The sequence below is a fragment of the Heptranchias perlo genome, chromosome 13 (assembly GCF_035084215.1).
Source record: "Heptranchias perlo isolate sHepPer1 chromosome 13, sHepPer1.hap1, whole genome shotgun sequence".
Lineage (NCBI taxonomy): Eukaryota > Metazoa > Chordata > Chondrichthyes > Hexanchiformes > Hexanchidae > Heptranchias > Heptranchias perlo.
In genome coordinates this window covers 29,697,981-29,711,645 of record NC_090337.1, presented here as the reverse complement: position 1 = coordinate 29,711,645, position 13,665 = coordinate 29,697,981, and the positions used below count along the sequence as shown (strand labels likewise).

The window sequence follows — 13,665 nt, the reverse complement described above, 5'->3', positions numbered from 1 at the left end:
CCCATCATGGAAGTTTGGGTTGGGCTAGGTGGGGATACTTCAGTAAGGGACAAAGGGTTGCCACCCACGAACCAAGTTTAATTTAAAGCCAAACGTCAATACTATCATCCACAATAAGGGGCCTTGTTTACGAATGAATGGTCATTCTGGGGCGAAATGTGGAGAGTGGCAGTGACTGTTGATCCACTTGCAAAGTCCAAGGGAGCAGTGGTAGGTGGGGTGAGCGAGATGGGAAGGACGTTGGTGAGGTTAGTCCCCAATGAGCATGCTGGGCGGATGGTCAGCAAGAGACGAAGATTGGGCAGTTGGAGTTGCTGCTCATAAGGAGATAGTGACTTCCCATGATTCATGAAACAAAGTAAATTACTTTTTGAAACTTTGACGGCAATGGAAATAAAAATTGTGAGAGATGTAAAAGGGGCTGCCGACTTGCGATCTACCCCGTTGACTCTTAATGCCATTTGAAGTGGCCGAGCAAGCCACTCAGTTGTAAAAACAATTGCGACACAGCAAGAAGAAGTTGCACCACCTCAGGGCAACCAGGGATGGGCAATAAATGCAGCCTTGTCAGTGTCGCTCACATCCAGAGAACAAACAAAAACAAATATTGTTTTCATTATATTTTGCAGATTTAATTTAGTCACATGCAGTATCTTTAAAAATGAATTGCCAGGGTTTATTTATCCTCTGTTCATATTAGAACTTTAGTTTGAGGAGAAATATTTGAAACAATTTTGCTATAATTCTACACATGGAAAACATGAAAAAAAACAGTACAAATACAAAAGTTAATTCAAACTGTACAAGTTCATAGCAAATGATCTCAATATAACGTTTGATGAAAACTCTTCATTAATTCAAAATCATTTGAGAACTTCAGAATCTACCATAAGGTTCTATTAAAAATGTTTTTAGTTTCACACAATAGCCAGAATGATCAAACTTTATAATGAATGATACCTGTAGTGTTCTGGGGCATGTTTGTCAGTAAGCAGCTGTAGGTAGATGGACTGAACTCTTCTCTTCATACACCAGTTCTAATGAGGCAGTGTAATAATTAAAAACTAGTCAGCATTTAATTATGTAGCTTATATTAACACCACAATATTAAATTAAGAGAAAAGCACTCTGAAGCGAAAGATAACCGTTATTATTGATTATTATTACTGAAAAAGCAAACCTTTGTAATGAGTTATTTTTGCAAGACATCATTATTGTGTACAGCTTTTTAATTTGTTCTATCTTATACTTAGTAAAACCTTTATTTTGCAATGGTTAAGATGAATTATGCATTATTGAACTTTATGAAAAGACCCATATTTCAGATGGCCCGAAGCAGTACCTGATTTTATATTGGGTTAAGTGGGGTGCAAGTGCCATAGGTTCCTGACACGTCAGTCTCATGTAGCCAGCAGTAACCCCAGAGTAAGCTGGCTGGATTCATTTAGGCTGGCCACTAGGAAGGTCCAGGTTACTGCTGGTTGTGTGGCACTCCCATGTTGGGAGCTGGTGCCACTAACCCCACTAATCTCCTTATGAATGCAGCAAATAGCATGTTCAATCATAAAACTTTTCAAAAAGTAAAGGCACCTGGCCCGTTTCCAAAGGTACAAATTATCACACAGTGGGAGCAATTTCGACTTTGTGCAATCGTGTAAAACGGGCGACAGCGAATCGGCAGCCTGTTTTACATTTCTCCGGATTTTTATTTCCATTTCAAGCAAGATGCAAACCACCACAGAATTGAACTCATTGTGGTAATCAAAAAATAGGGAAAAAAGCATTTGAAGACTCATTCGGGCTTGTTATGGAAATGCTTTGACATAGTGACCCTGAAATTCCTGGGTTGGGAGAGGGTGTAAGTCTGATTACACCTGGTGGGCTCAGAATATGGGCCTGAACTCACTTCTGCCAGGATTCTGCCATGTTTAGACCAGACCAGGACTAAATTCTGGTCGAGTGGGGGGTTCGTGGGGGACCCTTCTGCCTGCATCCACATATCAAGGGGCCGTGTTAGGGGAATTCCTGGGCTTTGCTGGGAAATTGCTACCTTTACGCCTTTGAAAGGCCTCATCAGAGATCATACTAATTTATAGTTGGTATGAGGCCCTGTGACGGACCCAAACTATTATTAAAATAAGCTAATTGATCCTGGATGAGATCAATTACCTTCTCGAGCAGCCAAGCAACTCCAACTGGAGCCGAAGACTTGTCAAAAAAATGTTTTTCTTCGCTTAGTTGGGTCTTAAGTGGGTTGGAATGACCTTAGCAAGACTGGGGAAGGCACCGCTGATGGTTCACCCCATCTATGCAAATAACTCTGTCCCTGGGGTTTTGGATGGGGACTCCGATCTGGGGCTAGGGTGGCGTGGGATTCTGTTCCACTATACTTAAGCCGGTGGAATGGGCCACAGGAATTTTTAAAAAATTCGTTCATGGGATGTGGGCGTCGCTGGCGAGGCCGGCATTTATTGCCCATCCCTAATTGCCCTTGAGAAGATGGTGGTGAGCCGCCTTCTTGAACCGCTGCAGTCCGTGTGGTGAAGGTTCTCCCACAGTGTTGTCAGGAAGGGAGTTCCAGGATTTTGACCCAGTGACGATGAAGGAACGGCGATATATTTCCAAGTCGGGACGGTGTCTGACTTGGAGGGGAACGTTCAGGTGGTGTTGTTCCCATGTACCTGCTGCTCTTGTCCTTCTAGGTGGTAGAGGTCGCGGGTTTTGGAGGTGCTGTCGAAGAAGCCTTGGCGACTTGCTACAGTGCATCCTGTGGATGGTACACACTGCAGCCACTGTGCGCCGGTGGTGAAGGGAGTGAATGTTTAGGGTGGTGGATGGTGTGCCAATCAAGCGGGCTGCTTTGTCCTGAATGGTGTTGAGCTTCTTGAGTGTTGTTGGAGCTGCACTCATCCAGGCAAGTGGAGAGTACTCCATCACACTCCTGACTTGTGCCTTGTAGATGGTCGAAAGGCTTTCGGGAGTCAGGAGGCGAGTCACTCGCCGCAGAATACCCAGCCTCTGACCTGCTCTCGTAGCCACAGTATTTATATGGCTGGTCCAGTTAAGTTTCTGGTCAATGCTGACCCCCAGGATGTTGATGGTGGGGGATTCGGCGATGGTAATGCCGTTGAATGTCAAGGGGAGGTGGTTAGACTCTCTCTTGTTGGAGATGGTCATTGCCTGGCACTTGTCTGGCGTGAATGTTACTTGCCACTTATAAGCCCAAGCCTGCATGTTGTCCAGGTCTTGCTGCATGCGGGCGCGGACTGCTTCATTATTTGAGGGGTTGCGAATGGAACTGAACACTGTGCAATCGTCAGCGAACATCCCCATTTCTGACCTTATGATGGAGGGAAGGTTATTGATGAAGCAGCTGAAGATGGTTGGGCCTAGGACACTGCCCTGAGGAACTCCTGCAGCAATGTCCTGGGGCTGAGATAATTGGCCTCCAACAACCACTACCACCTTCCTTTGTGCTAGGTATGACTCCAGCCACTGGAGAGTTTCCCCCCGATTCCCATTGACTTCAATTTTACTAGGGCTCCTTGGTGCCACACTCGGTCAAATGCTGCCTTGATGTCAAGGGCAGTCACTCTCACCTCACTTCTGGAATTCAGCTCTTTTGTCCATGTTTGGACCAATGCTGTAATGAGGTCTGGAGCCGAGTGGTCCTGGCGGAACCCAAACTGAGCATCGGTGAGCAGGTTATTGGTGAGTAAGTGCCGCTTGATAGCACTGTTGACGACACCTTCCATCACTTTGCTGATGATTGAGAGTAGACTGATGGGGCAGTAATTGGCCGGATTGGATTTGTCCTGCTTTTTGTGGACAGGACATACCTGGGCAATTTTTCACATTGTCGGGTATATGCCAGTGTTGTAGCTGTACAGCTTGGCTAGAGGCGCAGCTAGTTCTGAAGCACAAGTCTTCAGCACTACAGCTGGGATGTTGTCGAGGCCCATAGCCTTTGCTGTATCCAGTGCACTCAGCCGTTTCTTGATATTGAATTGGCTGAAGACTGGCTTCTGTGATGGTGGGGATATCGGGAGGTGGCCGAGATGGATCATCCACTTGGCACTTCTGGCTGAAGATGGTTGCAAACGCTTCAGCCTTGTCTTTTGCACTCACGTGCTGGACTCTGCCATCATTGAGGATGGGGATGTTTGCAGAGCCTCCTCCTCCCGTTAGTTGTTTAATTGTCCACCACCATTCACAACTGGATGTAGCAGGACTGCAGAGCTTTGATCTGATCCGTTGGTTGTGGAATCGCTTAGCTCTGTCTATAGCATGTTGCTTCCGCTGTTTAGCATGCATGTAGTCCTGAGTTGTAGCTTCACCAGGTTGGCACCTCATTTTTAGGTATGCCTGGTGCTGCTCCTGGCATGCTCTTCTACACTCCTCATTGAACCAGGGTTGATCCCCTGGCTTGTTGGTAATGGTAGAGTGAGGAATATGCCGGGCCATGAGGTTACAGATTGTGCTGGAATACAGTTACTGCTGCTGCTGATGGCCCATAGCACCTCATGGATGCCCAGTTTTGAGCTGCTAGATCTGTTCTGAATCTATCCCATTTAGCACAGTGGTAGTGCCATACAACACGTTGGATGATGTCCTCAGTGCAAAGACGGGACTTCGTCTCCAGAAGGACTGAGCGGTGGTCACTCCTACCAATACTGTCATGGACAGATGCATCTGCGACAGGTAGATCGGTGAGAACGAGGACGAGGTCAAGTAAGTTTTTCCCTTGTGTTGGTTCGCTCACCACCTGCCACAGGCCCAGTCTGGCAGCTACGTCCTTCAGGACTCGGCCAGCTCGGTCAGTAATGGTGCTACCGAGCCACTCTTGGTGATGGACATTGAAGTCCCTCACCCAGAGTACATTCTTGCTACCCTCAGTGCTTCCTCCAAGTGGTGTTCAACATGGAGGCGGACTGATTCATCAGCTGAGGGAGGGCGGTAGGTGGTAATCAGCAGGAGGTTTCCTTGCCCATGTTTGACCTGATGCCATGAGATTTCATGGGGTCCGGAGTCAATGTTGAGGACTCCCAGGGCCATACTCTCCTGACTGTATATCACTGCACCGCCACTTCTGGTGGGTCTGTCCTGCCACGGGGACAGGACATACCCATGGATGGTGATGGAAGAGTCTGGGACGTTGCCTGAAAGATATGATTCTGTGAGTGTGGCTATGTCAGGCTGTTGCTTGACTAGTCTGTGGGACAGCTCTCCCAATTTTGGCACAAGTCCCCAGATGTTAGTGAGGAGGACCTTGCAGGGTCGACTGGGCTTGGTTTGCCTTTGTCGTGTCCAGTGCCAGGTGGTCAATCAGGTTTTATTATTATTACTTTTTTTAGCGAGATTTTACAACTGAGTGGCTTGCTAGGCCATTTCAGAGGGCAATTAAGAATCAACCACATTGCTGTGGGTCTGGAGTCACATGTAGGCCAGACTGGGTAAAGGATGGCAGGTTTCCTTCCCTAAAGGGAATTAGTGAACCAGATGGGTTTTTACGACAATCCGGTAGTTTCATGGCCACCATTATTGATACTAGCATTTTAATTCCAGATTTATTTAATTAATTGAATTTAAATTCCCCAGCTGCCGTAGCGGGATTTGAACTCATGACTCCAGATTATTCGTCCAGGCCTCTGGATTACTCGTCCAGTAACATAACCACTATGCTACTGTACCCTTTCAGGGCTATAATCTGGATTGTTCTTTTAAAAAGAACACTGCTTCAAATCAACCTGTTAATATACAGAATATCCTGAACTGGACCTGCTCATTTGAGCTTCCCAGCCTGACATCAATGGAGTGGATCTACTTCTACAAGATATCAATCAGGTGTGGCTAGGTTTGAGGAAACAGCTCAAGATAAATAATAACGTAAGTATTTTACATCAAAAGTACTTGCCACGAGAGTTACCTTCCTCTTTAGCAGCTTGAATACTGTGGTAATATTTTTGCATAAAGTCTTTGATTTTTGTGTTATTTCAGAGAATGCTATTAACACAGATTAATTTCCTTTAGCTACTTTGAATTCCCATGTTAATAATATAATTTGTACAGATGTTAAGCCAGAATAATAAAAAAAGAAAACGCTGTCTTAGATCACAACTTGTGTGCCACACAATAGGTTCCTCTCATTGTTCTGATGGGATGACCCTTCCTGTGCACAGACTTCAAATAGAGTAAAAAAAGAAAAAGCTCCCTCTGCATCATGCTGAAATTACCAGCTTGATCTCACACAGGATTTGAGTTTCTTTTGTGAGCTCCTGGTAATGACATGCAGAGCGTTAGGAAAAAAATCAGAACTGAAAGTATTAATGTCACCATAGTAAAAGTTCCTCGGCAAACAGTGGACATATTAGATGGCAGTAAAAAATTATCTACTCGAGGCAGAGGTTTTCAATGGGAGTAGAAAGCACCAAGATTTTTATTACATGTTCACTACTCACTTCACCACACTGCATTTAGATATAACTTGGGTTTCTTCTTTGCATGGAGTTTGTTCTATTTGTGCAAAATATGTGAGACTGCCATGTAACAAATAAACAGGATGTGGTGGACCTAAGTGGTTGGATGTCGTTTGAAGTCTGATCTGAGCTGTGATGTCAGTGGGGAGAGGAGAGGAAGATGTTCAGGGGAGGCCAGGTGTTTCCTGGATGGAAAATCTGGGAAAGGGAGAACTCTGGGGGATTTAAACTTTAAAAAAATGGGACTAAAACATAGTTGCTGCTCAGATATGAAGAATTAATTTCCCTCAGCCGGGGTTTGTAAAGTTGTATTGAAGCTTGTACTAAGGGTAATAAGTCCAGAGGATAGGGGATAACTCTTATTGCCCAAAAAGTGACCATTTTTTTCCAGTGGAAGTTACATTTTCATGATCCTCTTAAGAGTATTTAGACCAGAGTAAATATTTTGATGTCACCCAGCCTCTTGGTTAGGGAATGGTGCAGGGAATATGAAGATCTGAACAAACAAGAATAAGTAAGTGATGTCTGCAAAGCAGATCACTGGATTGAGTCCCAAACCTTTGTAACCTCAATCCTCTGATTGCACAGTTACAATCTTTTACTACGAATGATAGCAGAATATTTACTGCAGGGTTTCTAACAATGGGACACAAAGGAGTGTTTTGCTGTGTATGTGTCTTCACTAGAAAATTCTGGAAGTCGTGGTCAGCCATGGGGAGCGACAAAATGTCTCCCCACCCAATTTTCTGCCCCCCGCCTACTGGAGCTACACCAGGAAACCGGTATAACTTCAGAGGAAATTTGGCCCTATGGCCTCAGTAAAATTTCAGCAGAGCAGTACTCCAGCTGTGTCAGCAGTTGAGGGTTGTTTCGTACTTTAAAAAAATACTTCAGGCCCATAATGGACTGGAGTCCCTCTATTAATGTTGAGTTGACTGGTATTCACTTTTTGAAGTATTAAATGCCTTACTGCCGCAACCAGGAATTAAATGGGGCAGAAACGCTGGTCTTATTTCTGCACATGTTCAAAAGCTCCCTCTGATGATTAGGAACATCGGAATTGCTAGATGAGAAAGGACCGAGGTCCATCTAGTTCGCCTTCTATCATCCTTTGTCATCGCATGATACAACAATAATGGAGTTGTTCTCAAATCATGGCAGTCAATCGCTATCAATTAGTCTACAACAGACCCAGACGTGAAGTGAGGAAAACCTCTAGTGGTGGAAAGCTTTGGGAACCACTGGTTCAAAGTCAACTGTTCCTCCCAAGCATGCCATACTTACCATTTATCATGTCTCAAATTACTCATTCACTGTATCCCAAAATATTATTTTCTGAAAGACAACTATCTGCTTCCCCTTTTTCCCTCAGGAGCCTGCTTCTTAGATTTACCACTCACTCACTGAAATAATCCGCAAATTAGTTTTGAATTTACCCCTCTTCAAGTGCAGGCCGTGTCCTCTGGTTCTACTGTTCTGACAATGTGAAACAGTTTCCTTTGCAATAAAAGAAAAGTAGGTGATCAGATCCACCAGTAATCTACAGACGTACAACTGTAAATGGGTTTTATTCTTGCTCTTTTTTTGGCGGAGGGGGGATTTTTTTTTGCTTGTGAAATTGGGGGATAGCACTGCTAAATGTTAGCATCAAATATGACTGGATCAGGTGCAGCAAGGGCTTGCTGTGACATGCCAGCTTCTCTGCCTCATCCACCACATTAAATAATCTTCACTGCATTCATGTGACATTTTGGCTAGAGTTTCCTCTGCAATCCTGTCCAAAATCAGACGGAATTGCAGCAGAAAGGGCAGGAAAATGGGAAGGCCGCCTCCCCGCCTGACCTGGCAATCCCCCCGCCCCGAGTAAGATCGCTGCTGATACCTTTTGCCTGCCTGCCTGCCATATGTAAATGCCAACGGGAGTGGGCCCAGGTTTCCATCCCATTTCCTTCCCTACCACCACAGTTACTGCTGTTCCCCAGGCCACCTGGTGGAAAGAGGCAGTAGTCCGGGATAGTGACAGTAAAGGCCCCAAAGTCTTCCGATGGAGGGAAAGGGCACAGAAGAGGCCCCTTCACCTTCATTTTGGTCCAAATGCCTACCTTATGCAGGTCTTAGTCTCGGCCCAGGCCTCCAAAAACTGCAGCTGAGAATCTTCCTTGGGGCTCGTCCGCTCCTTTAACTGTTGTTCCGCTTTCACGGGTGCTACAGGGATGGACTCGCTGTAACACCGCCCGATACCCCTGGGTGGCAATGGCAGGCTCCCCCTGTGCAGTGGGAATCCTGCCAGGAACCCAACCTGCATCACTAACCATTCTTGACCCAAGGGAAAGGGTTACGTTTGCGCCACAGTCGGAGGAGCAGGTGGAAGTCCTGACTCGCCACAGCTACGCCCCAAGGAGGAGAATCTAGCCCTTCATTTTCTTTTATAACATCCATACTTGCTTCACTTCCCCCCTCCCCAAATGTTTTTCCCCATGGATTATGTTCCCCCTCTCAAATAATGAGGATGGAATCCTCTGCTGGTTACTCGTCCTGCCCCCTAAGACTACCCCTGGTATTGTAAGCATTTATATGATTTGACTTTAATCATCATCAGCCATATGATGATTAAAGTCAAGTCATGTAAATGCTTACAATACCAGTGTTAATCTTATGGGGCAGGATTAGTAGTAACCAAGAACTTTCCCTTTTGACAAGTTAATACTGATGTAATTGTAATGCACTGGGAGAGGGGGAGAATAGTTTTTTAAAGACAGTGCTACAGTTTTAAACAAAGGTGCTTTTCATTTTCATTTTTTCATGTGTAAAAATAGCAATAGACCAAATTAGTGTATTGAATCATACAGTTAGATCTAAATATCAAAGGGTTGAATTTCCTTCCCTTGTTCAGCACGTTAGCAATGTATAAATGGCACAGGAAATTTTTTAATGAGGAGATTTGGGTGGAAGCCATTTGCACTGCTTGTGCACCTTTAAAATGCTTCCTCAAATTTCCTTGCACTTTTTGGGCCTTCCCGTGATCTGCTTGCTGATTCCCCATTGGCCTCATTTGCATATGTCTATGTAGCTTGGAAACACTTTTTGAACCTGTTTTTTTTTTGCAAATATTTTCTGCAATGACCTGCACTTGCTTCTGATTCCCTCTCACAAGGTCCGCCCATGGCGGATTTTTAGACAACCCCACTCGCAGTCAGCATCTCAGGAGCAGGTATGGCTTTCCCTATGGGCAATCCACTCTTTGCCATTATCATTGGAAGAGGAGGAAAAGCAGCAAAGGATGGAGAAAAGGAGAGTTAGGTGCCAATTAAGGAGGGTGCAGCCCACCAAGTATCACCCCCTCAAAGAATAGACAAGCATACAGGTCATATAAGTACCTCTCTGAGGAGCTCCGTATAAGAAGAGTGCACTTCACCAAAGATGCAACAGGGCATCTCTGTGACCTGCTGCAGGAAGCCACACTCATCTACCTGCACTGCTCTCTCTGTGGCTACGAAGATGGCCACTGCCCTCAACTTCTATAGCACAGGGTCATTTCAGGCAGCCACAGAAAATCTCGGCAACAACAGCTAGGGAGTAATATGGGTATGTATTTGTCAGGTCAATGAAGCCCTTTGCAGCAGAGCAGCCCAATTCATAACCTTTTAAATTTCAGCAAGGCAGCAGAGAGATAGGTCCATACAGTTTTATTGGGTAGCTAGCTTCCCCAAGATCCAGGTTGCATTCGATAGCACCTACATTACATTGAGGGCACCCACAAAACACCCACTTAGCTTTTGTGAACAGGAAGGGATTCCAATCCCTCAGTGTTCAGATAGTGTGTGACAGCAATCAGAGGATCCTCCATGTCAACACACATTATGCAGAAAGTTGCCATGATGCCTTCATCCTCACCATCTAGAGCATAGTGTCTCTCCAGCAGCTCCCTGGCCTCATAGGGAATAAGCTCCCTGAGTCAGAAATGCCCACTCCAGTGCCCTACCTCTCAGTGGCATTGTGCGCAAGTTTCTCCTGCAACAAGATTGAGTGAATTAGGTGAAGACTAGCATTTGGGGGCTGTCTCCAGGTGGCAACAGATAGCAGATGTAAGAAATGTGTTGGTATCACCCTGTTAAAGTGGAGGAAGGGGTTTTAAGGTTCTGCATGCAAGCAATTGCTATTAGTGAGGATGGTGACTTATAATGTAAATTCCCAAGTTAGTGCCTCCCTTAACAAGAGTGCACTGTGAAGGGTTAATTTTGCAGCTATTAATTTTAGAGGGTGAACAGTGTGTTGGTGCCCATGGTGCACAGGGAAGAGTGGATGGTGTGTTACGTTGCCGGCCCTTGTCAGATCATTGAAATTCTTGCAGCACTGGTCTGCAGTTCTGGGGATGAAAGGTGGCACTTGGTTGCACTGCCACCTCCCTCGATATGGCACACATGGCATGAGACTTACTTTTTTGCGGCTTCCTCTCAATGGAAACCCAACCATCACTCTCTCCCTTGATGAATCTCTTCCAGACAGGTTTGTAGGTCTGTCTCATTAAAATTGTGCACTCTTCTTTTTTGCCTTTGTGCAACACCCACCTCCCTTCCTTAACTGTCTCTGCCAGATTATCCAGTGGAAGACATTCTTTAAAAGTGGCACAAAATAACATATGAGCCATCTAGTCCAGCTATCTGATAGTCAACACAGTGAGCCAAGCACTTTTCTACTTACCTGCTGCTTCCTCATGACTGCTGCTGAATTCTTCAGCCAAACTTGGCTATTTAAAGGCTGCACTCTTTCCAGCACAGTATCCCTTTCGATAGGATTTTGAATCTTTCATCAGACCTACAATCCATATTTAAATTACGTGACCTCCATCAATTATGGTGGGCTCAGTGCTACAGAGGATCGGCAGATGGAAGCCCTTGCTCAGAGGTGCAAAACTGGCATAATTGGACCTGTGGAATTTCAGGGCCTATGCCATGCAATAGACAGAGTATGCAAGAAGATCGTGAGTGTGCCAATGAGATAACACGTGTGAGAGAGACAATATATGAGAGAAGAATTGTGAGAGCATGTGACAAAGTATGCGAGACGATTAAGACTGCATAAAAGTTTACAAAGGGATTGAGAGTGTACAAGGGGAAGCATATGAGAGGATTGTGAGTGTGTGAGACAGCGTTTGTGAAGATTATGAGTGTGAGAATGTATGCAAATGGATTAAATGTGAAAATTATGAGTGAGTGAGAGCATGCAGGAGGATTGCATAAGGTTTATGAGTGTATGAGGAGCCAGTAAGAGAGGATTGTGGGTGTTTGAATATAGTAGGTTATAGTTTTCCTAAATGTGCCCAATCAAATAATATTACATATAAACTTCTGAATTTTCTGGGGGTGCCTATCTTGAACCTCCTAAAATAACAATGACACCTTTATATCATCGACCGATAATATACAGAACAATTCAGACAAAGTTACATTTATTCATAGAGAAATAAACAATTTCTGGACAATACTTTTCGTCGTATAAGAGTTTCCTGACACCATTCACGCATTCAAAACAATGAATGGGAGTTATGAAAAGCCCTTTATTAAAAATCAAATAAACTTGTTTGGATTATTGTGTGAAATACCCCTTTGTTTTACCTGAGAAAATGCAATAAAGAGAAGTTGTTCGTGGGTATATTTTAGGCCAGGAAGGGGTCGTTCAGGACCATGATCTTGAATCCATTTCTGATAAGCCTGGAATATAGGGAAAATGGATGTTGTCTCTGGGTTATTGTATGTTTCAAAAAATCCATTTATGTAAAGAAATACTACAAGTTCACTTACATAGTATGCAAGTTTAAGTCCTCCCATATCAGCAATGTTTTCTCCAAGTGTAAGTTGGCCATTGACCTGTAGAGGGAGACCAATAATAGTGAAGTAAATTGTCGACAGGATATCCTCCAATGTAAATTGAATCCCTTTTAAATATGCTAGTTTTCCCACAAAGTGTCAGATATTTCCTGAAAATCACAATCTTATTGTGGTGGCGGGGGGAGTATTTTTCATATTGACTCAAGTTCATAAGTTTCACCTGAAAATTTCTTCTATCGTGATATTTGATAGCAGAAAATTTTAAGTTTGAAAAGTAGGACCAGCTTTGTTTTTTTGTTAGGAGACACTTTGGTTGTCCTAAATTAAAGAAAACTAACACAAGTGCCCCTTTATTTTGTGGCGGCACAAATAACAAACACCCAAACCATACAAAAGGGCAAAGGAAACAGGTCAAATTAAATCACAATGTTGTTACCGATGTCGGCTATGCACTCCAGTCCTTGCGGTGCCTGCCGGTCGCAGAAGGCCTCAAGCGTACTGGCAGGCACCGTGTGCTCCTTTTCCAGGGCCACCCTGGTGCGAACAAGGCCGCAGAAGAGAGGGAGGCAGCCTGGACAACCACCCATACGGAACCAGCTTTACTCTGTAAATTTCATCACGCGCTGATAATTTGTAATTAGCACATGTGGCCTGAGTGAGTTACTTTTCAAGAAATGTATCACTGTGCAGCCTAATGTGGATATGTAAAACCCAAGGAACTGGTTCTTCAAAGATCAGCATATTCCCAAGTAGGCGGAGGAGGCGGTGTTCACTTTTACTATTAGCCTCTTTCCAGACCATCCAAATCTGGCAGTAGTGGCGATTCTGATACCCTGGGCATGATTTTAAATGGGAAAAATGGGTGGGTTGTTGGCGGGATGAGCAGTAAAAATTTTAAAAATCTAAAACCCGCCCCCAACCTGCCTCCATTCCACCCACTTCTGGTTTTCACGGAGGTGAGACGAGGGGCTGGCGACCAACCTGCTCTTAGGAGGAGGTTCGGTCAGTAAAAGCTTTCAAGAAGGCTGTGGGCTTCCATTTTTACGGATTTTATTTTTAATCCCTGGGGGCCGGGATTCCTGGGCCTTCTACTTCATGCCACGTGAGAGGCAGTGAGAAGGCCCGAAACTGCAGGTACGTGCCTTTATTGCACTGCTTATGGGCCAGGAGGAGCAGGAGGGCTTCCCCCAGGCCCAACAAGCCTACCTTCAGCAGCCAGGCCTATGACCTCTGATGTCCCCCCACCACAATCTCCGATCACCCCCCCACGATCTCCACCCCCCACAATCTCCGACCCACCTCCTCGATCTCCAACGCCCCCCACGATCTCCGACCCCCGCAATGACCCCCGACCCCAAACC

The 13,665-nt window shown here is 45.0% G+C and overlaps 1 protein-coding gene across 1 annotated transcript in view; it reads right to left on the bottom strand.

Annotated features, from left to right (window-relative positions):
* The window catches only part of LOC137331046 (endothelin-converting enzyme-like 1), a 74,638-nt gene that overhangs the window by 2,698 nt on the left and 58,275 nt on the right, over positions 1-13,665 (bottom strand). Inside the window, exons 14-16 of the mRNA XM_067994637.1 lie at positions 12,278-12,343; positions 12,092-12,187; positions 961-1,037 (exon numbers count right to left, since the gene is read on the bottom strand). Coding sequence (XP_067850738.1) covers positions 961-1,037; positions 12,092-12,187; positions 12,278-12,343 — 239 coding nt within the window. The remainder of the gene's footprint in view (positions 1-960; positions 1,038-12,091; positions 12,188-12,277; positions 12,344-13,665) is intronic.